Source organism: Hirundo rustica, chromosome 20 (genome assembly GCF_015227805.2).
Source record: "Hirundo rustica isolate bHirRus1 chromosome 20, bHirRus1.pri.v3, whole genome shotgun sequence".
NCBI classification, from domain to species: Eukaryota; Metazoa; Chordata; class Aves; order Passeriformes; family Hirundinidae; genus Hirundo; species Hirundo rustica.
The window spans coordinates 3630770-3655123 of record NC_053469.1 but is presented as its reverse complement, the minus strand read 5'-3'; the positions used below and the strand labels follow the sequence as shown (position 1 = coordinate 3655123).

At 57.3% G+C, this 24354-nt stretch overlaps 1 protein-coding gene across 1 annotated transcript; it reads right to left on the bottom strand.

Annotated features, from left to right (window-relative positions):
* Positions 1 to 207: 207 nt before the first annotated feature.
* FAM163B (family with sequence similarity 163 member B) lies at positions 208 to 22426 on the bottom strand. The gene is made up of 3 exons (XM_040083055.1): positions 22177 to 22426; positions 2595 to 2710; positions 208 to 2513 (listed from the first exon to the last, which is right to left on the bottom strand). Exons 2-3 carry the CDS (start codon positions 2685 to 2687, stop codon positions 2037 to 2039), a joined length of 570 nt encoding a protein of 189 aa, XP_039938989.1. The 5' UTR covers positions 2688 to 2710; positions 22177 to 22426; the 3' UTR covers positions 208 to 2036.
* Between the last annotated feature and the right edge of the window lie 1928 nt (positions 22427 to 24354).

Below are 24354 nucleotides of genomic sequence, written 5' to 3'. Positions count from 1 at the left end.
TCTGTGCTTTTACTGGTGTGACCCCCAGACACTGAGCCCAAGGCCCTTTAGCACCCCCCAAACTTCCATGTGCACCCCAAGTGCTCCTGCATCGCTCCCTCAGCAGCGGGGAGCTCCTGACAGCTTTGCAAACACCACCCCAAATTTGCAGATGCAGGGGCAAAAAAAACCCCCAAACCAACAACCAAAAAACCCTCAAACCCTGTCTCAAAGTAGTTTATTTCTTTTTATTTATTTTTTTTTTTAAACTTTTTCCCTCCCCAAATGTGAGATTCCCAAAGTCCTGTACAGCAGATCACCAGGTGAGGGTTAGTGAAAGCCCAACGTTTGCTGAATTTCCAAGCTGCAAGGGAAAGAAACAAGGGGGGGAAAAAAATGGAGAAAAGGGAGGCTGGCAGGAGAAATCACAAAAAACAGGAAGAGAAAGGCTCAAGGCATGGAGACAAACCCCAGTGAGAACTGTACATGGGAGCGTGGTCCGAGTGGCTGAGTCCCTCTGGAGCAGAGGGATTCTGCTGGACCACAGGGACCGAGCCCGGAATATTAAACACGTACGAAACCAACCCCAGCCCTCCCCACCCCAAACACAACCCCCCCAGAAAGTCGAATACTCATTTACAAAGACTGACTTGTACTTCAAAAGGTTTCCTGTGGAGTGAAAAGCCCTCGTGGTTCGAAGTGAAACACCCGGCCGGGCTGCAAACAGTGTCCATGAGCCCAGGGGGTCGGAGCCACGGCTGCTTCTTCCCAGAACATCTTTGAAAAGGAAAATCCCCCTGGAGCACAGCGCTGAGGCCATCAGAGTCTCTGTGCAGCCAGTCCAACCTCGCCAGCCATCCCCAGGTGATGCTTTTTAACCTGAATAACGCCCAGTCCGGGAGAAACGGGGTGTTCTGTCACGTGGAGTGCGGTGAGGTCGGAGGGGAGGAATGGAGACAGCCGGGAGAAACCGGAGCAGGAATTCCCTCAGTGCTGCAATTCCTCTGCTAAATCTCCGAGTGACCCCAAGGGTGCAGAGGGACACGCTCGGGGAGCAGCTCTGCGCCAGGGCTGTCCCTGCTGGATCCAGCCAGGCTGCCGGGCCGGGGGAAATGGCTCAATGGAAAATGCAAACCGGAGGTTTTGATCGAATTTAAAAGTGTTTTGACACTATCCTGGATGGGGGAGGGTGGGGGGGAGAAAGTGCCTTTTTCAAATTTGTTTAAAAAACCCCTCCCCGGACAAATAAACGCGTGTAAAAATGCGCATGCAGGGGGTGGGCACACGCGCCGTGACCCCTGTGCCACCGGTCAGCAGTTGTGCATGGCATTGTTTGGATGCAGATTATCCCGAGGGATATTCCTCCATCCCAAAATGCGCTGTGTGCTCTTTCTCTAGCCCAGTAACGCTGCGGATTTGCACCCCCAGCCCAGCTCCTTCGAGGGGTCCACGAGGCCACCCTGAGGGGCTCCAGGGACAGGCCCAGCCACCATCCCAGCCCTGAGGGGATTGTGCCTGGCACCCGGGATTCAGCGCCTGGCGGGAGGAGTGGGATGGGCTGGGAATGGTGCAGGGCTGCGCTCGCTCACACCCGCACCCACAGGTGGCAGCAGGGTGGGCAGTGGCAGCCTGGCTTTGCTAGAGGACATTTTGGGGTGTGAGTGCATCCTGGGGCTCCCGGGTCACGCCAGCAGCCGCTGCTGACCAGCAGCACGAGCCATTTCCAGCCACCCACGGGCCCCATCATTCACTCATCACCCCTCGGCCGAATGGCGAGGAGGGGCAACTCCTCCGTACAAAAGGATGCTCAATATCAAAATCCTCTTTATAAAAGGAAAAAAGCCAAGAAACGCAGCGCTGGCAAACCTCCCATTCCAGCTGCGCCCCCTTTGGAGTCGCCCTGCTCCCCTTTTACGCCACCAGCCCGTAGAAATACATTCACTTCATTATTAAATTTTTTTTTTCCCCCTTTTCAAAGCTTCTCCACGAATTCCAGCCAGTCCAGAGCCCCGCGGAGGGGCGAGGGGATGCTCGGGGCTGGGTGGGCAGGCGGCACCTCACACATCGGTGCTGATGCTGCGGCTGCGGGAGAACGCTTCCCGCATGGCCGAGAGCCGGTTGGGGTTGAGCGCCTGCAGGTTGGACACCGGCAGCGCCAGATCCTCCTGGCTCACCGTCTTGTAGCTCACCCGGTCGCCCCCGTTGTGCAGCTCCTCGGGGGGCTCCTGCAGGAAGAAGGTGGGGGGCTCCTGCAGGAAGGTGGGGGGCTCTTGGAGGAAAGAGGCGGGGGACTCTTGGAGGAAAGAAGTGGGGGGCTCCTGAAGGAAGGAGGTGGGGGGCTCGAAGGGGGTGCAGCTGGGGCAGCTGGGCCGGCTCTGGGCTGGTTTTTTGGCGAAGGGGGATGAGGAGTAGAGGGAGGGGCCGTTGGTCAGCACTACGTTGCGGTTGCAGTGCAGCGGAGGGATGTGCGAGTGCACGGCGAAGTCGGGCTCCTCCTCGTCCTCCTCGGATTCATCCTTCTTGCAGCAGTAGTACTGAAACGGGAGGGGCTCAGCTGGCACCCCCAAAGCTCCCAGCCCGCCGGCCCTCCCCGCCGCCGCGTCCCCTGGCCTTACCTGGAGCCTACAGTAGCAGAGGACGGCGATGATACAGAGTAAAATGACAGTCGCTAATATTCCACCTGTGATCACCACGGTCCCGGCTGTCATCCGCCCTCTTCTCCATTAACAGCCTGCAAAACGGAGTACAGGGGCTGAGGGGATGCGGCCAGGGCCCGGGCTGCACGGCCCCAAACTCTCTGCTTACCCCTCTTTGAAACGGGCTAAAAACCAGGAGGGCTCTGAAGGGCAGAATCAGGTCAGAGCCCTGGGCTGGGCACCTGTGGGGGGTCACCAGGGAGGCCCCATCTCCCCAAAAATGCCACCTTGCAGGTGCAAGCATTAAAAAAAACAACTTCATGCAGTGGGTGAGAGATTGAGTGAGAAGCAGCTCTGGGGTCACATCCGTCTGTTCTGCCCTCAGGAGGGGGAGCCGAGGGGAACAACACCAGGCTCCAAGGACGCTCTCCCGGCTCCTACCTGGCAGCAGGGAGCTTCAGCGATGGGAGAAGGAGCCCTGCAACAAGGATTTCTGATCTGCAGTCATTTTTCTCCTGGCCTATAATCCATCTTCCCCAGGAAAACAATGTGGTATTTTAATTTGGAATAAGCGGAGCTGCTGAGTGAGCCTTTAAGGACTGCCGGGAGCAGGGTGCTGCCCTCGCTGAGAACGGGATCCTGCACTTCAGCACGGCCAAACCACAGTGCTGGGGGCTGTGGGGGCACCCCAGGGTGGTGTTTGTGAGCTGTGGCTGGGGGAGAGGGCACCGCACATCACAGAGGTGCTGTGGCTCGGCTTGGCCACCGTGTTGGCGTTTTGGGGTACCACCAACACCCTTCTCTCTCTCTCTGGAGTGCCCCTTGGGAGCTGGCACAGCCCTGGGAGTAGCAGAAGGTTCCTGTCCCTGTCCCTGTCCCTGTCCCTGTCCCTGTCCCTGTCCCTGCTGGGCTCACCCACGGGGCAGATGTTGTGTATCATGCACAGCACCAGCCCTGCAACTCCAGCACGGGACTCGCTCTCAGCATCCCTCTCCCCAAACGCTCCTGGGAGGCCTCGAATTCCTCTCCACGCCAGGGTAAGACGCAGCTTTTTGCCCCAGGAAGGATGCTGGGGAGACGTGGTGCCTGCCTGCTCACACCCGCCAGCAGCCCCGAGACGGTGGCACTAAAACCGGCACCAGAAAAGCTCCAGCAACATTTTAATTCGGGCTGGGAGCAGGCGGAGCGACATAAATTAAGGGAGGAATCGCAGCCCTGACCACCTACTCTACAAGTGCTTTAACAAAGCTGGCTCCCAGCTCGCGCTCTCCGGTTAAACCAAAAACCAGCCACCCCAGCCCCGAATTACTTCAGCGCCCGAGGAAAAGCAACTGTATCTGTCAGGGATTTAACCTGCTTCCAAAGAAAACAGGCCCGCGCCGCATTTTCAGGCCCTTAATGTCCTGCTAAAGTTGGGTGAGTGCTGGATGGATAAAGCAGCGTCACGTTTTATGTCGCTGCCGAGCAGCTCGGGAAGAAGGGAAGGGGATTTATCCCGGCGGCTCCGCGGCTTCTCACACCGCGCGGCCACGGGGCGAGAGCCGGGCCAAATCCTGCCCTCATTCCTCGGGGAAAAACGCTCCGAGGAGGCTCGGGGGGAGCAACACCGCCGTGGGAAGGGTTTGCAAGCGATCCATCGCTTTGGAAACTTTGGCTGCCGTTTAAAGAGGGATGGAGGCGCCTGGCTGGACCGTGCGCCAGCTGGAAATGCCCATCCCTGGTTCCTCTGCTGCTCCCGTTCGCGATCCCATCCCCACGCTGCCCCGGAGCCGAGGGCAGGGGGTGCGGGGCTGGGACGGGAGCGTGGCTCCGGGGTGGCCACTCCACCCTGCGGGCTCTCGGGGATGGGCACTGAGCCCGCATCGGCATCGCCCTGCCCGCCCGAGACGGGAGGCGGCAGGCAGAGCCCTGCCACGGACGGCTCCGCGGCTTCTCCATCCATTAATTAAAGCCCCGGGGCGCAAGCCAGGGTTGCACTGAGCCGATTTCCGTGGTTCCCGTCCAGCCGAGCCCAGCCAGACGTGGCATCGCAGCCACTGCTCCCTCCGGAGCAGGACCATTTGCATTTCTCCCTTTTCCCCTCCCCAAACATACTTCTCTGATTAAAGCCGCATACCTGGAAGCTTTAAACCCTCCAGCGTGCAAAGGGGGAGGAAAGCAGAGCACTCGGAGGCCCATAAGCAGAAGAATTCCTGTCTAGACCTCCTTTTCTACATTTGTTCCTAATTTCACGCTCCACAGGCTCCCAGATTCATATATTTAGCAATAAATATCCTGGTAAAAGGAAGTGCTCTGCAGCTCCGCTGTGGTCTTGGAGAAGGTATGCGGGAACCCCGGTCTGAGGCACGGGAGACCCAGTCCCGGGAGATCCCGGCTTTTTCCTTGACGTTTGGAGCCCTCCAGCTACCAAGGATGGGTGAACCCATCCAAATTCAGCCCCCAGCGCATCATCCACCCCTGCCAGACAGCAGGAAGACAGACTCCACACGGGCTGTTTGCCCCCTGCCCAGCAGCCCTTTGCTGTAGGAACCCCCGGTGCCCTGGGGTGACAGGGGATGGTGGCCCTGGGGTCACTGGGGACACGCGGGGCTCGATGCGAGGATCCTCCTCTCTCGGAGTGGAAAGGACAGGCCGTGCTGCTGCAAACCAAAACCACCTCACAACTCCCAGATGCAGGTCCTGCAGGAGCTGCATGGCTTTAGTCACAACCCTGTGCCCCCCGCCAGCTTTTGCACGTCCCTGCCACGGCTGAGGATGTGGATTTTGAGGCTGAACCCTTCACTAAGAGCCGGGTCTGCCTCTGCTCCTGTCTTCCCTTGGGCACTGCCACGAGGAGCTGCCCAGGCCCAACCCAGGGGCTGGGAGAAGCTTCTCAGGAGCAGCAGGGAAGGGTTGGGATGAGAAATCTTCCTTTTTCCACCTCCCCAGCATCTTGAACACGGCCCCTGGACCACCGCGGGTGCCCGGAGCGGGGAGAGGCTGCTTGCAGCTGCGCCTGGCTCCGCGCAGCCACTGCCTCTCGGGAGGGCTGCGTGGGAGGAAGGCTTCCCAGCAGCTGGGGGGGCTGAGCTCAGCCCAGCCCAAGGCTCCAGCAAATACCCGGCTCTGAAAAGCTGAGCTCCAAGTGCAGAGGGCCGATGTGGACTGGCCTGATCCTGCCTGCTGAAGCTCGGGGAGAAGGAGACCTGGGGATGGAGAAGGAGGCTGCTCCAAGGTTCCTAGACGCATCCAGTTAAATTTCTGGGGCTTGCAGGTATGAAAATTAATCTTCTGAACTGTTAAATAAATGAGGCTGTCAGCTGTCCCATCCCACCCCAACTCCTGTCTGCAGGGCAACAAACCCACTCCAGAGAGTTTTGCACCAGCTGGAAGCGCTGCCATGGCGAGTGGTGAAAGAGAGGGAATGCTGCTCCTGCTGGAGCTGTGCCTGCACAAGGAGATCATGTCTGACGTGCAAGGAGCTCTGTCCCAAAGCTTGTCCCTCTGTACTGCTACTGCATCCCCCAGCAGCCCTGGGAGCTGCTTCCTCTGCAGCCAGAGGCAGCACAGGCCTCTGTGCAGCACGAAATGTGGGAATTGCCCTTGTTCGCCTGTCTCCAGGAGCTGGAGAGTCAGACAGAACAGCCAGGCTGGGTACAAAATGCCAACTGGCAGCACAGACACAGAGACTGATCCCTGAGACCCCACCCTAATGAACACCCAGGGACAAACAGGATAAACACCCCCTGCTCCAGGGAGTCAGCTCAAACCTGGGCACGAGACCCTGCCTTGGTTCCGTTTGTGCAGGGGAGCGGGGCTCGGCTCTGCCCCGCTCTTCCAAACAGCTGAGACAGAAAGGGAAGGAGAAAAAAAGGAGAAACACCCATCCCAGCCTCCGCAGGGAGCAGGGGGAGGCCAGCGCCGTGTCCTGGAGTGACACCATCCTGCCTGTCTTGGCTCTGCTCTGCACGAGCACATCCCTGGCTCCGCTCTGAGCTCGGACAAGTTGTTTCTGCGCCGAGTGCTGCCGTGCGTGGGTGTCCTGCAGCACCCGGGAAGGGCCCTGAGCGGGGACAGACCCCGGCACAGCCCCCAGGCTGACTCTCATGGGGCTCCTTGGGTCACTCCAGGCCAAAGACCCAAGGGACAGAGCTCAGCGGGGGGATGATTGAAGTTCTGGGCGTTTAGCAGCTGTGTCGGGGGCAGCACGGGTCTGCGTGCTGCAGGGAGAGCAGCGCTGCGCCTCTCGCCCTGCGTGGGCACCGCGGCCGCTTCCCAACTCATCCATGTGCCACCGATCCTGAGGCTGACACTGCTGCTCAGCAGGAAGAAAAAGAGCTCAGCACGATGCCAGGGAAACAGGAGAGCACCTGAGTGAGGCTGGCTGTGCAAGGTGCCACTGCCCTAAGGCGCTGGGCCTTGCTGCTTTCTGTCCCCGAGCTGGGTGCAGACAGCATTCAGGACCTTGAAGCAGAATAACAAGAAATCCCACTGAATAAACGGTGCAGGGCAGAGCAGGCTGGATTCGAGCCCTTGATGCTGTGAGGTTCAGGATAAGCCTGGCTTACGCTCCTCTGGAGATCCGGTGCCACAGCTCTGCCCAGAGAGCATCGGTGCGGAGGAAAGCCACCGTCCTGGGAGGTGGGGAAGCAGCAAATAAACCAGGAGCCAACACCGGTTTGGTGGCAAATCCGGCCTTCCTCGTGCTTTTCCCCCAGTTCCTGTAATCCTACCCAGTCAATGAATAAGAGCTGGGCTCTGGGAACGGCCGGGCAAGGGGCCAGCAGGAGACTCTGCACCGCCCGAGCCAGCCGACAGGGCAGCTGCCAGAAACAGGCAGGAGCGTGGCTTTCCTGATGAAAAACGCTTCAACCAGAGCGCCTGCATCAGTCCCACGTGCTCCCTGTCCCCTCCTGGTGCATTCCTGGCCTGGGGGCAGTGTTCCTGCGGGGATTTAAACAGCCAGGCTGGGCTGCGGGCGGGGATGGCTGAGGGCAGGAGAACGCCGTGGTCAGGAAGGTTTTAGTGCCCTGACAGTGAGAGCCAAGGCTGGAGGGACATCAGGATCACACAGGTGAGCACCGGGCTGGTTCAGGGATGTATCCCCTGTGTCTGCATCCATCAGAATCCAGAGGGCTGGAGGGACCAGGGACTGTTCCTCTCCTTTCTGCCCATTCTCAGCTCAGCCCTCTGCAGCCAGAAAATCTCCCCCAGTGCTCCCAGAGCAGTGCTGAGGTGGGAAATGGGTCACACTGAGCTGCTCCTTCTGTCTGCTCCCATTGCAATTCAATGTAACCACATATAAAAATGGTATTACGGATCGTTAACCCCCCAAATTTTATAATAAAAAGCATTTTGTTAAATATCACCTGTCAGTCCAACAACTCCTTGTTGTATAAGCTTTGCCCAAATACCACGGGCACACTGTACATGCACCTCTGCAGGTTTCCCTGTCACAGAACCGTATTTTGGGTCAAAGGAGCCTTTAAATGTCACCAGATGTGACCCCCACAACCTACCGGAGCAGCCAGGCTGGGTTTCTGTGTGACGGCAACTCAGTGACAGCAAAACCCCGTGGAGGAGGCTCAGAGCAATCCTACAGCAAGGGCCACTTAAACTGTGGGGATTCCTGAAGTTTAAAAAACCCAGAAGTTCATGGCGGAATCAGGGATCCTCTCCCACCAGATCTGAAGGCAGAGATGAGCTCTCAGTCGGAGTTTCCATCCCACTTCAGAGGGTTTCCTCGGGGGCAGGGGTTGTCCCTCCGAGGGAATGTGCGCTCTGCAGTAATGAGGCACTAATGGCATTTAGCACAAGCAAATCACGCCTCACAGAAACAATATTTGCACAGCTCATCAAAGCGGCGTGAAGGCTTGCTAAGCACAGTGCCAGGCAGGAATTTCAACGGCTGCAGACACCGCGTGGAGAGAGGCTGGGGAGGGATGGGGGAATCGCTGAATCACCTGGATCTGCCCTTGGGAATGTCCCCTCCAGGAGCCACCCCGAGGGTGCTGCTGCCCTCACTCCGAAGTGACTGGGGAAGGTGACTGTGGACACTTCAGCACGGATGGAGAGCAGACCCTGCTCTGCCCCTGCTTGAAAGGAACGGCCACATCCTGAAAGGGTCCGCACGGGCAGTGGTGACACCGGGAGAGGAATGCTGGTGACACCGGGAGAGGAATGCTGGTGACACCGGGAGAGGAATGTTGGTGACACCGGGAGAGGAATGCTGGTGACACTGGGAGAGGAATGCTGGTGACACCGGGAGAGGAATGCTGGTGACACCGGGAGAGGAATGCTGGTGACACCAGGAGAGGAATGCTGGTGACATGGAGAGAGAAATGCTGGTGACACCGGGAGAGGAATGCTGGTGACATCGAAAGAGGAATGTTGGTGACATCAAGAGAGGAATGCTGGTGACACCGACAGCAATGCTGGTGACATCGACAGGAATGCTGCTGACACCGAGAGAGGAATGCTGGTGACATCAAGAGGAATGCTGGTGACATCGAGAGAGGAATACTGGTGACACTGACAGGAATGCTGGTGACACCGAGAGAGGAATGCTGGGGACATCGAGAGGTGCTGGTGACACCGACAGGAATGCTGGTGACACCGAGAGAGGAATGCTGGTGACATCAAGAGGAATGCTGGTGACATCGAGAGAGGAATACTGGTGACACTGACAGGAATGCTGGTGACACCGAGAGAGGAATGCCGTGCCTGCCAGGAAAGGTGTTGCTACTCCAATACTCATTTTTCAGACAGGGAAGTTGGTCGTGGTTTTGAAGCCGCATCGCCCGAAATCCATCAAATCCCAGCCCATTCCCAGATCAGGTGGCCTCCGCCTGGCCAGGCACAGGGAGAGCAGCGAGCTGGGAGCAGCTCCGTGCTCCAGGCAGCCCTAGAGCAGCGTTTGGGAAGGAGGAGCCCCACGCCTGACCCCACGGATGTCCCGGGAGGGGAAGGAGCCATCGATCCGCAGCTGCTGCTGAGCCATGGATGCGGCTGGGGAGGAAGGGCACAGGGAACAGCGCCAGTGAGCAGGGAATCCAACAGCTCTGCATTTCCAAGGGGTGTGAACGCGGCTCTCCCTGGGATGGGAAGATCCTCAGCGGGTTAAAGCCTCTGTGAGCTGCACATCCTGCTCCCCTTTGCTCGGGAGCCCAGCCTGGGACCCAGGGAGCTCTTTTAAAATAAAACCTGAGAGCTCCAGGGCCGCCCTCCGGCCAGCCACCAACACATGGAGCAGCACCCCTCTGTCCCTGCCCAGCCCTGGCAGCTGGTGACATCTCCATCATCTCCATCAGCGTCACACTGTCCCCCCCAGCATCCCTGAGCTCTCCTGGGCTCTGGCTTTCCGTGCAATGCTCCTTTTACCTCCTCAGTCCCCCTCCTCTGCCCTGGAGACACAGCCCCGGCTCTCTGCTTCCAGCTCCTGCTGCTGCTGCGACACCAGGGGACTCCCTGGGTGCTGCAGCAGCCCTGCCTGGGATCTCCAACGAGATATACGTTAGTGCTCTTAAAAAGGAAAAAATAAAAACCACCAGGAAAAAAAAAAAAAAAAAAAAAAAGGGTTGGGAGTTTCCATAGCTACAGCTTTACATCGCTCCGGCTCAAGCCCTGTAATGAGGCACAGGCAGAGCGTTTTTCCCCTCTCCAGCCCAGCGAGGCAGCGAGGTGCATGAATAAAGAAGACGAGAAGAGAGGGGGAGCTCGGGGATCTTGGAAATAACGCATAAATGCTGAGGGCTGGACTTCGGCACACGATCCCTGCCCTGGTGCTGGGGCGGGGAGGGAAGGAGCCCCTCTTTCATCACACCGTGAGCGAGAGGAATCTTCAGGCTGCCCGACACGGGCAGAGGCCAAAACCCGCTGCGTTTAAATTCCTGTCTGCCCGGCGCTCCTGGGCTGCACCTCAGGGGCTCGGGGAGCTGCTGCAGGCAGTTTGTGCAGAGGTTTGGGGCTGTGGCAGGGCTGAGGCACTGCCCACAGCCCCTGGGACAGGGGGCTCGCCTGGCTTCCCCCCACCGTGTCCTTTGTTCAGCGTAATGTCACCCCCTTAGGGCTGCTGCCAGCACTGTCACACAGGCATTGGCAAAGTGACCGCAGAATCACAGAGCCCCGGGCTGGGTTGGGTTGGAGGGACCTTGAATTTCACCTCATTTCACCTCGTCCCATGGGGGGAACACCTTGCACTCTCCCAAGTTGCTTCAAACCTCGTCTAACCTTCCCTTGGATGCTTCCAGGGATCATGAACAAGAGGGAGATGGGCTTCCTCATTGCTTGCACCCCGGAGTTTCTCTACAGGCAGTAAAATCTCCTTATGTTATCCTCTTGAATGAGGATTTATCATTGCTGCATTGGGGAATTAATACAGGCCGTCTGAGGGGGTAATTTTCAGATCCTTGGCAATTCACTATGAACCGGTTCCAGTAAATTTTCCTTTTTTCCCCTCACCTTAATTTTGTTACAGCTTTTCCTGGGAGATGAGAGAGGGAAGGATTTAACTCAGAGGAAAAGAACAAAACAAAACCAGACCAAGACAGCGACCCCACAACAAAAAATCATAAGTGAAAGAGCGGCAAAGATAAAGGGACTCACACTGCTGAGCTGAAAACCCTCATTAGGAGAATAAAGAAACCGAGGGAAAAAAACCTTCACACAAATTGCTCTGCTCAGGCCCACGTGGGCTGGGAACTGCCGGGATCAAATGTTGGAAATATCGACTGTTCCCAGGGACAGCATCTTTCCGAAAGCAGAACACGTGTGAGGGATCTTCTTGCCTCTCGTCAGCACGGGGACGACACCAGCCCTGCCTTTGAAATGACTCCTGGATGCTGGAGAGGCCCTTGAGAGCCAAGCAAAGGCTCCTGATCCTCCTCTGCCACCTCCCTGCCGTGCCCAGCAGCCAGAGAAACGCTGCCACAGGCGCCAAAAGGTGGGAAACTGAGGCAGGCGAGGTGGGAAGGATGGATGTGACCAGAAACTTCTGCTCAGTGCTGGCATTTCCTGGGCAACCTGGAACAGAGACTGGGCAGAGCTGGAGAATAAAGTGGATATTTATTAAAAGGCCTTTAAGGACACACCTTGGGTAGGGCAAGAGCCTGGCCAGGGCTGCACCCAAGGTGGACCAAAAATAGTCACAAAATGGACCGACAATGGTCACAAAATGGACAAACAGTCACAAGGTCTCACACTTTTGTAAGTTTTGGTCCATTTGCACTTTGGGGTTTAATTGTCCAATTCCAGCTCCAGGTTGTGAGGTCCCATCCTTGTTCCTCCCTCCAGCCACCCTTGTTTGTGCTTTTGGGGCTGAAATCTTGTAGAAGTTGTCTTTGGACTCGAGCAGGAAAAGGATTTGTTTTGTGTCCCTGCTGTGTGCAGAGAGCTGAGTGACCCTGAGTGTGAGCTCAGAGCTGCACCTGGGCAGCACAGAACCTGAAACACAGCAAAGATAAAACTCAAGACATCACCTTTCTTGTTTAAATGGTGCCTGACTGGCAGCACCTCAAAGCACCAGGAAATGCCAGGGGTCTTCTCTTAGGAAGCTGAGCTCAGACCAGCGCTCTGAATCCCACCCTGAGCCTGTCTGAAGGCACCCACAGCAGCCCCAGGAGGAGTCAGGGCCTGGAACCCACCAGGGATAAGCTCACAGAAATGCTTCCACCAGTCCTGGGGAGCAGGAGGAAGCTCACACAGCAGCCCCAAACCCCAGCTGGATTTCAGCTTTCTCCCCCTCACCGTGTGTTCACCTGGCCTGAACACGGTGGTTGGAGCTCCTTGGGAAGCAGGAGTGTCCTGCTGTTAAATAACAGAGTTAATGTGCTGGGCTGGGAGCCCAGGAGCAAATCAGCCAAACTGCTGGTTTTCTGAGCTGAACTGGGATGGACTGGGAGCCCAGGAGCAAATCAGCCAAACTGCTGGTTTTCTGAGCTGAACTGGGATGGACTGGGAGCCCAGGAGCAAATCAGCCAAACTGCTGGTTTTCTGAGCTGAACTGGGATGGACTGGGAGCCCAGAACCAAATCAGCCAAACTGCTGGTTTTCTGAGCTGAACTGGGATGGACTGGGAGCCCAGGAGCAAATGAGCAAAACCTTCACTGGACCGACGCTGAATTTCGGAGCTGTCCGGGCACCACCTCCCCCATGGAGCCCTTCGTTGCCATCCTGCTTCAATGTAAACCAGACACGCAGCTGAAGTTTGAGTCTTACAAAAGCCAGAGCTGAAAAAATGTCGGCATCTTCCCTGCCCGGTGCCTGGGAGTGCCCCTTGGCACAGAAGAGCCCCCAAAACATGCCGTGGAGCTGTTCCTGCAGGAGATGCCCCTTTGGAAAGTTCAGCAGACCAGAAATATCCTCTGGGAATCAGGAATGCATCCACTGCTGTCCCAAACCATGGGCCTGGTTAAAAAACACCTTCCAACCTGGCTGCCACCATTCCTGGGCTCGACAGAGGAGGGAGCAGAGCGTGTGGGAGCCCAGGAATTCCTGCTGGGAGCCCAGGAATTTCTGCTGGGAGCCCAGGAATTTCTGCAGGGAGCCCAGGATGCTTCAGTGCTGCTTCTGGTCCGTTTAATTGGGATGATCATGAGGTTCCACAAGCCTGTGATGATCGGGTTATGAGGTGATATTAACAAAAAAAAAGCCCTTTTCATTGCAAACCTGTATTAATTTTTGGGGAATCTTCTCTTTTCGAGCAAAACCCCAGCAGCAGCGCGTGCCAGTTTTATGCATCCCTGTGGGGCTGAGCAACTTTAATCCTCCGCAGCTGAGAGTTCTGCCACAGCCCAGCAATCTTCACACTTTATATTTACTCCCAATCAAGTCAGACAGTGTTTTAAAGGCCAACCCTTCGCCTGCCAATCTGAGCGTTCAACAATGTATAGAATGTGTAACAGTACCTAGAAACCAGGTAAGATCAGCGCTCGTTTTCTCGGAAATTGGTGTCACTGTTTTGTGTTTTCTGTAACCCGCGTTGTTTCCTTCGAAAATACAACATAAACAAAGATGTGGTGCCAGAAACACAAAGGAAAAATAAGTGCAACTAAGAAAAATTCCACTTTCTGTGGGCTGAATCTGCTCCCACGAGCTTCTGTGAGAATCAGGAATAACTCTCGAGAAAACAGCAAATCTGGAGTGTTGCAAATCAGGGGAGAAAAAAAAAAAAAAATCATCTGGAGCTGTCTAATATTCATTGTGCTTGTCTGTATCTCGGGGGGCTGGGGCTGCCCGTGGGATGTCACATCCAGCGCTGGTCACAGGGAATCACAGAACCCCAGAATTCCAGATGGGGCAGGGTTGGGAGGAACCTTAAAGCCCCTCTCAGTCCACCCTGTGCCATGGGCAGGGACAGCTTCCACCATCCCAGGGTGCTCCAAGCCTGTCCAACCCGGCCTTGGGGACATCCAGGGGCAGGCACAGCCTCTCTGGGCAGCCTGGTGCCCACCAGGCCTCCCCTGCAAGGAGGAGAGACCCGAGAGCTGCTGCCCGAGCTCAGTGATGCCAGTGCTGGAGACCCCAGCTGCCCTTGGAATCACAGACTGGTTTGGGTGGGAAGGGACCTTGAGAGGCCACCAAATCCCACCCGCAGCCAGGAGCACATTCCCTGCTCTGGGTGGACCTGAACTCTGGCACAGTCACTCAGAAAATGCCTTTGGTGACAGCTGGATCGCAGACATCATCACCCGGAGGGCTTTGAGAAACACCTTTCAAGCACTTGAACACCTTTGGATGTGGAAGTGGGGCTGGCTCTGCTCTCCCGGCAGAGCTGCAGCCACAGGCAGGGGCAGCTTCGTGCCTGTCGCTGTTTGCACAGGGAGAAAGTGACACAAGCCCGTGGGACAGCCATAAGTTTGAGTTATTATTACCCCAGTTGCTCCTTTGTGTAACATAACAATAAACCCACTAAATTTTCCCGACAACAAATGCAAATCAGCGCTCATTATCCTTCCCCTCCCAACTCCACTCCCACTCTCTCAGCAGAGCTGTTTTCCCCCAAAACCCACGGCTAATCTTTCCAGGGCTTCGCTTCCCAGCAGGCAACGCCAATCAGACCGAGAGCCCTCCTTCCCTTCCACGGGAGAGCCTGTACCCCTGCCAATCCCTGCCCATCCCTGCCAATCCCTGCGGATCCCTGCCCATCCCTGCCAATCCCTGCCCATCCCTGCCAATCCCTGCGGATCCCTGCCCATCCCTGCCAATCCCTGTGGATCCCTGCGGATCCCTGCGGATCCCTGCCCATCCCTGTGGATCCCTGCGGATCCCTGCCCATCCCTGCCAATCCCTGCCCATCCCTGCCAATCCCTGCCCATCCCTGCTGATCCCTGCCAATCCCTGCGGATCCCTGCCCATCCCTGCTAATCCCTGTGGATCCCTGCCCATCCCTGCCCATCCCTGCCCATCCCTGCCCATCTCTGCCCATTCCTGCCAATCCCTGTGGATCCCTGCGGATCCCTGCCCATCCCTGCTGATCCCTGCCGGTCCCTACTGATCCCAGCCGATCCCTGCCCATCCCTGCCCATCCCTGCCAATCCCTGCTGATCCCTGCCCATCCCTGCCCATCCCTGTGGATCCCTGCGGATCCCTGCCCATCCCTGCCCATCCCTGCCCATCCCTGCCCATCTCTGCCCATTCCTGCCAATCCCTGTGGATCCCTGCGGATCCCTGCCCATCCCTGCTGATCCCTGCCGGTCCCTACTGATCCCAGCCGATCCCTGCCCATCCCTGCCCATCCCTGCCCATCTCTGCCCATCCCTGCCCATCCCTGCCCATCCCTGCCCATCTCTGCCCATCCCTGCCAATCCCTGTGGATCCCTGCGGATCCCTGCCCATCCCTGCCGATCCCTGCCAATCCCTGCGGATCCCTGCCCATCCCTGCTGATCCCTGCCGGTCCCTACTGATCCCAGCTGATCCCAGCCGATCCCTGCTCGCACTCGCGGAGAAGATGAGGACACATCTCCAGCAGCGAGGCCGCGCATCTCCTCAGCCGCCCTCCCACAGGCGGGACACCTCCAAGCCGAGCCTCCACGCTGTAATTCCCTCCAGGAAACAGCTTGGATTGCCACAAAATGCCTCCTGTTTTCCTCCTTAACTCCGTTTTCCTCTGTGGCTCCTGTGTTAAGTGGAGACCGGCGCGGCGCACGCCGCCGTTCCGGGAGGGAAAGCGGGAGGCAGGGATCATCGCTGCCCGCAGGGGTGATGCGGGAGCTCTCGGGGACAGTTCCTGCCTGCTCACGCTGCCGCCTCGCCGGAGAAGGCGGGCAGCAGGTAAAGGAGACTGTTAATGGTTTGCCAAAGCTCAGGCAGGAGGATCCATGATGGATGTAAACCCCGCGCAGGGAATCCAGATGCAAACCGCACGGCAAAGCCCCGGCAGCACCCTCTGCCCAAATCGGGAAGCAAACGCGGGTTTCCGAGCGGGAGCTCCGTGCCGGGATCGCACCGTCCCTGCCGGTCACCGCGGAAAATACCCCGGCATTCCCCAGGCAGAAAAAACCCAAACACCCCAGAGAGGCGAAGGTGGAATATTTGGAAGAGAAACGAGCGAAGCTATCTCTAGGTAAGTTATTTTTCTCGCAGGAAGCCGTGCCTGTGAGTGATGCTTCAGCAGAGCTGTGATTTTTTTTTGCAGCCGCTCCGGGGACTTGTCTGACGCTTCCCTGTGAAATCCCCCTCGCTCCCGGCACGCTCCCGCAGCACCACAGCAAATTCCAGCCTCAACGGAGCCCCTGTGTCATCTTTTACAGCAGAGCCCGCTGCATCCCTCTGCTGTGATCGGTGCCACTCTGCGAATCTTTGAACCTCGAGGCATTTTGATCCCTGACGTGACCCGAATTTGGGAGAGGTTGGGGACACGAGGAATCCATCCCGAGGCTGAGGTGATCCCCTGAGGGGTTCAAAGCAGCCCCATCACCCAGCAATCCGCGGGTTTCCCTCGCCCTGGCAGCCACTTTTCTGGCGTTTTTGCTGATAAATAATCCCCCTTTCATCCCAAACACTCCGGGAGTAAAGAGAGGAACTGGCTTTGCCTGGTGCCAGCTCGGTGGGGACAAGGCAGTGCTACAAGAGGTCACTCGTGTCCAGCTTGGTCCAAACACTTTCAGGCAGCTCAAGAACAAGGGACAGTTCTGCACAGGGGGAAAAAAAAGTAAAATAAAATGCAACAAACACAAGACTTTTCCTCCCGGTTTGCTAAGACGGGGAGGACGGGGAGGAAATCCCAGCTGTGTGGCCGGCCCAGCACTTGCAGCTCCCGCAGTGTAATGAGCTTATGAGCTTCTGCAGCCTGCCACGAGCTCGTACCTAGAGCAAAGCCACGGCCTGGCCTCAGGGCCAGACCTAAAGCTGGTGGTGCCGGGGCTCCGTCCCCTGCTGAGCGAGATCATCTCCTTTATCCCCTCCCCAGGAGAGGCCCACGGGCTCAGCCTGGAAAGAGCCTAAGCTGGACTTCAGTAGCAATTCGAAGAGGAAAAAAAAGACAAAACAAAAATGCTTCTTCACCCAAGCCTGTTTTCCAGGCAGTTTCCCATGATTAACTCGGCACCTAAGGATTTTGTGACGGTTATCTCGGAGAGGGAGGGAGAAGAGGACGGGGTTTGGAGCAGGAGGGCAGGGCTGGAGCACCGGCGGGTGAGCAGAAGGGAAGAGGGAGGGATGGGCAGTGGGCTGGGTGTGCGGGGTGTGAGCAGCTCCAGAGGGCTCCCGCCAGCCCTGAGACCCTGCAGCACTGACACAGCCTCACAGCAGCGCCAGGAGAGGCACAGGAGAGCCGGGGCCAGCGGGACAGGCTGGTCCTGCTGCGGGCACAGCCCTCTGCTCGGCCCCAGGGCTCCGCTGAGGGGAACTCATTCACCCCCACTGCCCCTCGGAGAAAAAAACCCTGGTGAAACAGGCAGATATGTGACGTGATTTCCTCTCCGAGGGGCAGGGAATCATCAGCGAGTTTCAATCCTGCCTGCCCTGGGGCTGGGGCCAGCAGCCAGCAGTGGCTCCTGCCAGGGCAGATGTGCGAGTGACAGCGGAGCCGGGGCTCGTCCCTTCCTCCGTGTGAGCAGCATCCCTGTCACCTGGGCCAGGGGACGGGAGGACAGCCGGCCCTCGGCTCCTGCCAGGAATTCACTTCTCCTTTTTTTTTTTCCACGGAGAGGCTGCTCAGTGCTCTGGGACGCGCTGAATGGAGGCGTGGGCTCCGAGCGGCTCCTGCTGTGACCCCGCTGAGCCCTCGGAGCGTGGCAGCCCCCGCCAGCCCCCTCTCCCCGCAGAGCCTCCCACCCTCGGCTCAGGTGCTCAGAGGCGGCTGCTTTATCCACGGCTAATGACATCTATTTTCTCCCCAGCGCCTCGGGGAGGGCTCTTTCTCTCGCCCTCCCTGCTGATGTGGATCCTGCTGCCCTGTTATGCTGATCTGAGATCTTTTTTTGTTGCTGAAGTGCTGGTGAGATGCCCTGCATCCCCCATCTGTGCCCCCCAGCCTGCTCTTCCTTCAGCCCTTTCCCAGGTCTGGTCCCAACCAGCACCGAAGTAAAGAGCAAACCCCCTCCCATTTTCGGGTTGGATCAGGTCCCTCACCTGGCTAGGACAGGCTGAGCCTTACATCTGGGTTTTTGGTAAGTTCCCTCTAAAACCTTCTTCAGAAAAGCCAATTACCACAGTGCCATTAAAGCTTTCACCGTTGCACGGCCTGATAAGTCGCTGGGAGCCTTTTGAAATAACCTTTAAACAATGGATCCTGTCTTGTTTACTGAATGTTTCTGAACTCAGCAGTAATGCATCCAGATGTCACCCCTGCCTACCGTAGGCCTAACTATTTCTGGAAACACACCAAAGGCAAACTGCTTGGATAATGTCAGATATCGTTGCAGAAAGAATATGACAAGTTTCCATCTCCTTGATAAAAGCTGTGGAGCAGAGAGTTATTTCCCAGGGCAGCAGAGCCGCGTGTACCTTCCACTCAGCCCCGTGTAGGAGCTGCGTCCCTCCCTCCTCCAGCTCATGGACAGGTGGGCAATGGCACGTGTTTCCCAGCCTCCAGCTCAGGAAAACAGCAGCGTTGCTGTCCAGAGAAGCTCAGCACACTCACGGCATCCACGCTGGGGGGGTCTTTAGTGGCTGCTGGTGGCTTTTGTCCTGCAGGAGGGAGATGGGGGAGAAGCGCTGGAGAGGGTGAGCAGGGGCTGAGCTGCCTCAGCGCTGTGGGGAGTGGAGTTAAACGTCAGCTCTGACCGTCACAGGGGATTGCCCCATGAGCAGGAGAAAGCTCTGTCTGAAGCGTGAGGTGACACAACTCGCCGGCCCCTGGCTGATGTCCTGTCTCCACTCCTTGTCCCACCAAGGGGAGCTCACGCTAAGGGAGGTGCTGGACACAACATCGTCCCTGCTGACACTCAGCTCCAGAGAGAAATCTCCCTTGGACACACAGGATGGGGTAAAACCATCGTTGTTGTGGTTCTGGCCTGAACCAAGTCCTGTCCCCGCTCAGTGCTGCCTCTGACACCTTGGGAACCACATCTCCGTGGAGCCTGGTCCTCCTGCTGCTGCCCTGAGCTGCAGTTGATGGGTCAAGGATGTAATTAACCTTTCCAGGGACAAAGAGGTCTGGGGAAATATTATTAAATATTATTCTGACTTTTGATTTTGTTCTCTAACCTTTCCAGCTGCCCTCTGCCCAGGGCTGCTGTAGCAGGTTCCTGAGGTCCCAGTCCTGTCCGGGTTGGTCCTGGCTGTGAGCTGAATGTGGCTGAAAGGTCTGGAGAGGGTCAGAGTCCATCACCACCTATCTGTCACCCCTCTGCCCAGCAGCACTGGCTGTTTGCTCAGGCGAGGGGGGAACCCATCCTACCCTAAGAGGTCCCAAGGAGAGAAGGAGACAACGCACACTGACCTGGGAGAAAACGCAAGGTAGACGGGGAATGAGCTGCAAGTTCAACCCCAACGGCTGCCACCTCCGCTGCATCCCTTCCCTGCACCTCCTCAATGTCACAAGCTGCATCACCAGCCGTGGCTGCAGGAGCCCTGCCAGCATGCAGCACCTCTTTCCTGGCCATGTCCTTGTCCATATCCATGACAACACGACAGACAGGTACCGGAACAGAGCGACAAGGGACCCAGCCACCCCTGCTTCTTCCACCAGCACTGCGCAGCCAGAGGGAAAAGTCTGAGTCAGGAAAACCCCTTGGAGCTTGGCCAGCTCCAAAATCCCTCCTTGCCCCACGTGGTGGGCACTGAGGGCACATCCTGACGTCCCAAAGGTCAGCGGCACAGACCCTGCCAGGCTGCGAGGGTGCAGCGAAGCTCCCTGGGCTGCACAGAAATGCCTGAGGGAATTGAGCACCTTTATCTCTTTGAGTCTGGCACCCAGAAAAACTTTTACAGATCCTGAAGGGGTGCTGAGGAACGGCTGTAGGGTCAGGGGTGTTCCTCAGCTTCAGAGTGGGAAATGTTTAGAAAGGCTTGGGTTGATAAAGGGCGGGGAGCGGGTCTGTCCCTTCCCCACTGCTGAACAGGCTCTCCTGAGAGCCCGAAGCCCCCGAGTCCAGCCTTCAGGCTTGGCTCTCGTGTCACCTCCAGAGGGTTTAGGGACTGCCACAGATTGAGTGCAAAAGGGTCAGGAGATGTGGCATCTCCCAGGCCTTGCTGGAAAGCAGCGCTGGGCACAGCGAGGACACAGCCAGGAGCCGCAGCATGGGAGGTGCTCTGCAGCTCGCTGTGCCCAGGTAGGCACAGGTATTTCAGAGATGCCCGTGTTTGTAATCTGTGCCTGCTGGCAATAAACCAGACAGGAACAAATGCTGTCTCCTGCCTTCCCCTCAAATCCCCACATCCTTTCTGAACGAGGACCAATGTACTGCAGGGTGATAAATCAACATCAGGAGCTTTGCAGGGGATTTTGTTGAAGTTCTTTATCTCTCCTGAGCACCAGCACCATTCCTTAAGAGGTCCTGTCATCGTTCCGCACAGAAATCCTGACATGCAGAGGAAGGAGGTTACACTTCTAATTACAGCTGCACGGTCTTTAAGGTGTTTAAAATCCCTTTTCACCAAGTGACAGCCCCCAATGCACCTTTCTGCTCGTTCCAGGTGGGAAGAAAATCAACCACAGGGGCTGCAAACAACCTCCAGTTATTCCCAAGCCATTGGGATGGGGCAGGAGCCTCGGTGCAGGTGTGGGATACTTCAGGCACTCACTTCATGCACAATTCATGTCGACTGCTTTCCCTCACAGCTATAATTTAGACGCTTCCTCAGCGAAGACAAGATGTGATGACTAAAAAATCCCATCCTACTGGGTACTTTTGCTCAAATGAAGTCACCCTGGAGCACCATCTGCACTCTGAAAATCGGGATAACCCACCAGGTTCCCTAAAATGACAGCCATACATCACGACAGACTGAAGTGCAGAGTTTTCCCATCCCAGGTTTTATGCTGATTTCGCTGCTCGTTTCAGCCTGGAAGACAATCTGTTGAACCTCAAAGTGCCGTCTTCTCTTACCTTGAATTCATTCTGCCAGAAAACTGCCTACCTTAATGAGTATGAGCACACCCCCACTACCTCCCAAGTTTGGTGATCTGTTATGTCAAATATAAATAATCCTGTCTGAAAGCGGTCGATATGGGGAAATGAAAAGCCATCTTCCCTTGGGGGATTTCTCTCTCCCTCCCACAGCCCCCCTGAGCCCTCGGGCTACCTCTAATGCGCTGAGCAGCATCCATGTGGCTCTGAGAGCACAGACCTTGATGGCTGCCGGATTCAGGGTGACAAAAACAACCCACAGGTGACAGAGCCATCGCCTTCCTCGCATTCCGCCCCGGGTCCCTCTCCATCGCCACTGCCTCGCTGAGCGTGAGCCGATGGGGTGGTTTGCTGCCTAACCCGGGGCTGTAGGGGTGTCCTACAAACTCCTTGGGATGGAGAGGGGCATTCTGATGTCCTCTGGGGCCAGCGCATGAGATGGGAGCAGAGTGAATCACGTGGCTCCAGGTGAGGCGTCCAGGCAATGAAGGGAGGCCGGTCCGAGCGCACAGAGGGGACCGAGGTGTCCCTGGGGCAGAGGAGGACACGACCCGCGTGCCCAGGAAAGGCATGGGATGGGGGCAGCTTCCCCACTCGGTCCCCGAAAGGTGCTTTCATGACATCCCTCACAGGCTTTGGAGCTGAAGACGCTGTAGGGTGAGGGAAAGCCGAGCCTGGAGCATCCCAGTATTTCCATTTTCTGAGGTGGCGGGACTTGCCCGGTCCCTCTGGGCAGGCTGTGGGGGAGCGGATGCCGGGCAGTTCCCTTCTCACCCTGTCTCCCCCTCCAAATCCCTCCCCAGCCCCGCTCCCGGGGCTCTCCCGTGCCTGCTGCCCCCCTTGCAGGCATCCCCCGGGATGCGGGGCTCGCTGCCGGTTCCCCCGGAGCAGCGATCCCCGGCAGTTTCGGATGCACCGGGAAGCGGGCGGCGGGGGCGGGAGCGAAGCAAACAGGGAAAAAAACACCGCGAGAGACCCCAGCGCTGGGAGAGACGGGGAGAAAGGGCCCGGCAGAGCCGGGGGGGTCCCGCCGAGCCCCCGCGCCGGTGCCTTCTCCCGCTCCGCTTACCTTCAAACGGGGGAATGGGGCCGGCTCGCTCAGGTGAGGACCGCGTCTCCCGAAGTCTCCAGCTCGGAGAGCATCAATACCAAAATAAACGTGCGGTTTAAAAAAAAAAAAAAAAAAAATCTTAAAAATTAAATAACGATTTAAAATAAATAAATAAATCAAAACCAAGCGGCAGCAAGGAGGCTGAGGAGGCGGGCGGCAGCGGCGGGCGCGGAGCAGGCAGCCGGCAGCAGCCACCCCTGTCGGCACATGGCCGGGCCGGCGGCTCTGCGGGGGCCGCTCCCGCCTCCCCGCCCCGCTGCCAGCGCCGCCGGGGCCGCCAATGACGGGCCGGGAGCGGGGCCGAGCCCAGCGGCGCCCCCCGAGCCCCGCAGCGGCCCCGCACGGGCAGCGCCGCGCCCGCCGCCCCCCGCCCGCAGCCCGGGATGCGGCCCCAGCGGAGGGATGCGGCAGCAGGGACCCCGGCCCGGCGGGAGGGGCCGCTCGGGAGAGACGGGAGGAGCGGAGAGGCGCCGGGAGATGGCTCTCAGAGCGGGGTTATCCCCAAAGAGAGAGGGGTCACCCCGCTGTGGACACGGACCGTCCCCCGACAGAGCGGGGTCACCGCCTCTATACCAGAATTACCTCCTACAGAGTGGGGTCACTGTCTCTATACCAGAATTACCTCCTACAGAGCCGGATCACTGCCTCTGTACCAGAATTACCTCCTACAGAGTGGGGTCACCTCCTTTATACCCGAATATCCCCCCTGTAGCATGCAGGTCAACCCCTCTGTACCCAAATCTCCCCCCCTACAGAGCGGGATCACCCCCTCTATACCCAAATCACCCCCCAGCAGAGCCCAGTCACCCACCAGGGAGCCAGGGGACGCTGGTTTGGACAAGAGAGCTTCACCCCCAGGGCTGGCACAGGATGAGAATCCCCATCCCCGTTTCCAGTGCCAAGGCAAACCCCGCAGCACCCCCTGTCTGATCCCACATGGCCCCCAGGGCATTTCATAGGTGACATGAGTTTGTTCCCTGCTCTGTTTTTTTCAGGAGCTGTGCTGGTTTTGGTTTCATGAACAGAATTGGGGATGTCTCTCCTCTTCCCAAATCCATTCCCATCCCAGCACAACCTCAGCTTGAAATACTCATCCGCAGCTTTTTCCCAAAGCAGCGATTCATGGGATTTCCTTAATGCTTGGGCAGTGATGACCCTTCAGAGTTGGGGAAAGCAAAATCTGGGACAAAACCTGAATCCTAGAGGGGCATTACCCCTCTGGCAGGTGGGCACCACCACAGGAGACGTGGGGATTGTCCCCCAGCCCCAGGCTGGTGCGACAGGGGAGCACAGACTGTCCCAGCTCCCCCTGAGCTCCGCAGCCCCTGGTCCCCGGGCTCCCTGCGGAGCTTCCCTGGGCACCGAGGACGCTCCGTGTGCCTCAGGAGGCTCTGCTCATCCCCTGCCACCATCCTTGGCTCTTGCCACCCAAGCTGTCCAACTCCTCGGGCTGCAGGCACCCTTCTGCGGGCCCCTGGGTTGTCTCTGTCCGAGGGGATGTGTGACTTTTGTCCTGCAGCATTCATTTCCCTGGCAGTGAAACTCATTCCCGAGAACTAACTTAATTTTTCTCGTCGGCGGTTCCAGCCTGTCGATACTTTACTGTCCCTCTCAGCCGATGAGAATAATCAGAGTTTTTATAGCACATCTGCTCTTTTTGAGATGGTATCGCTCGTAGCACCCCTTTAATCTATACAGAGGGAAACAGTCGCATTTAATTAATTGTTCCCCAAATAAACTGATCACCGCCAGCAGTCCCAGCACACTTTACACTTTGCAGTTCAAAAGCCTGTGCAGAGATCTGAAAGGAAAAGCGCTCACCGAGATGACAAGAAATGAAGGTGAGGGGAAAAAAACCCACAGTTTATCTTTAAAGAGTCTACTTAAGACTATTATTATTTAATTATTATATTAAATCACTTAATACTGCCTTCTGTTGTGGTTGCTGTTGAGGTTTGCTTCAAGGTTGCTTGAGCCACGTGCTGAAGATATTGAAGGGCTGTGCTTTAAAAAAACAAAAAAATACCCAACCAATTTTAGCTTTTTATTACTGGTGCAGGTCAAACGTCATCGTCTGGCAATTTGTCACTGTATCCTTGCTCAGAAATATGAACGGTGGAGGTGCTCTTCTTGGCC

Bases quoted from the DNA above. Each gene is read 5' to 3' on its own strand.
- FAM163B (XM_040083055.1), bottom strand. From the start codon at position 2,687: ATGACAGCCGGGACCGTGGTGATCACAGGTGGAATATTAGCGACTGTC. The intron at 2,514-2,594 runs GTAAGGCCAGGG...CTCCCGTTTCAG, and splicing joins TCTGCTACTGTAGGCTCCAG to TACTACTGCTGCAAGAAGGA.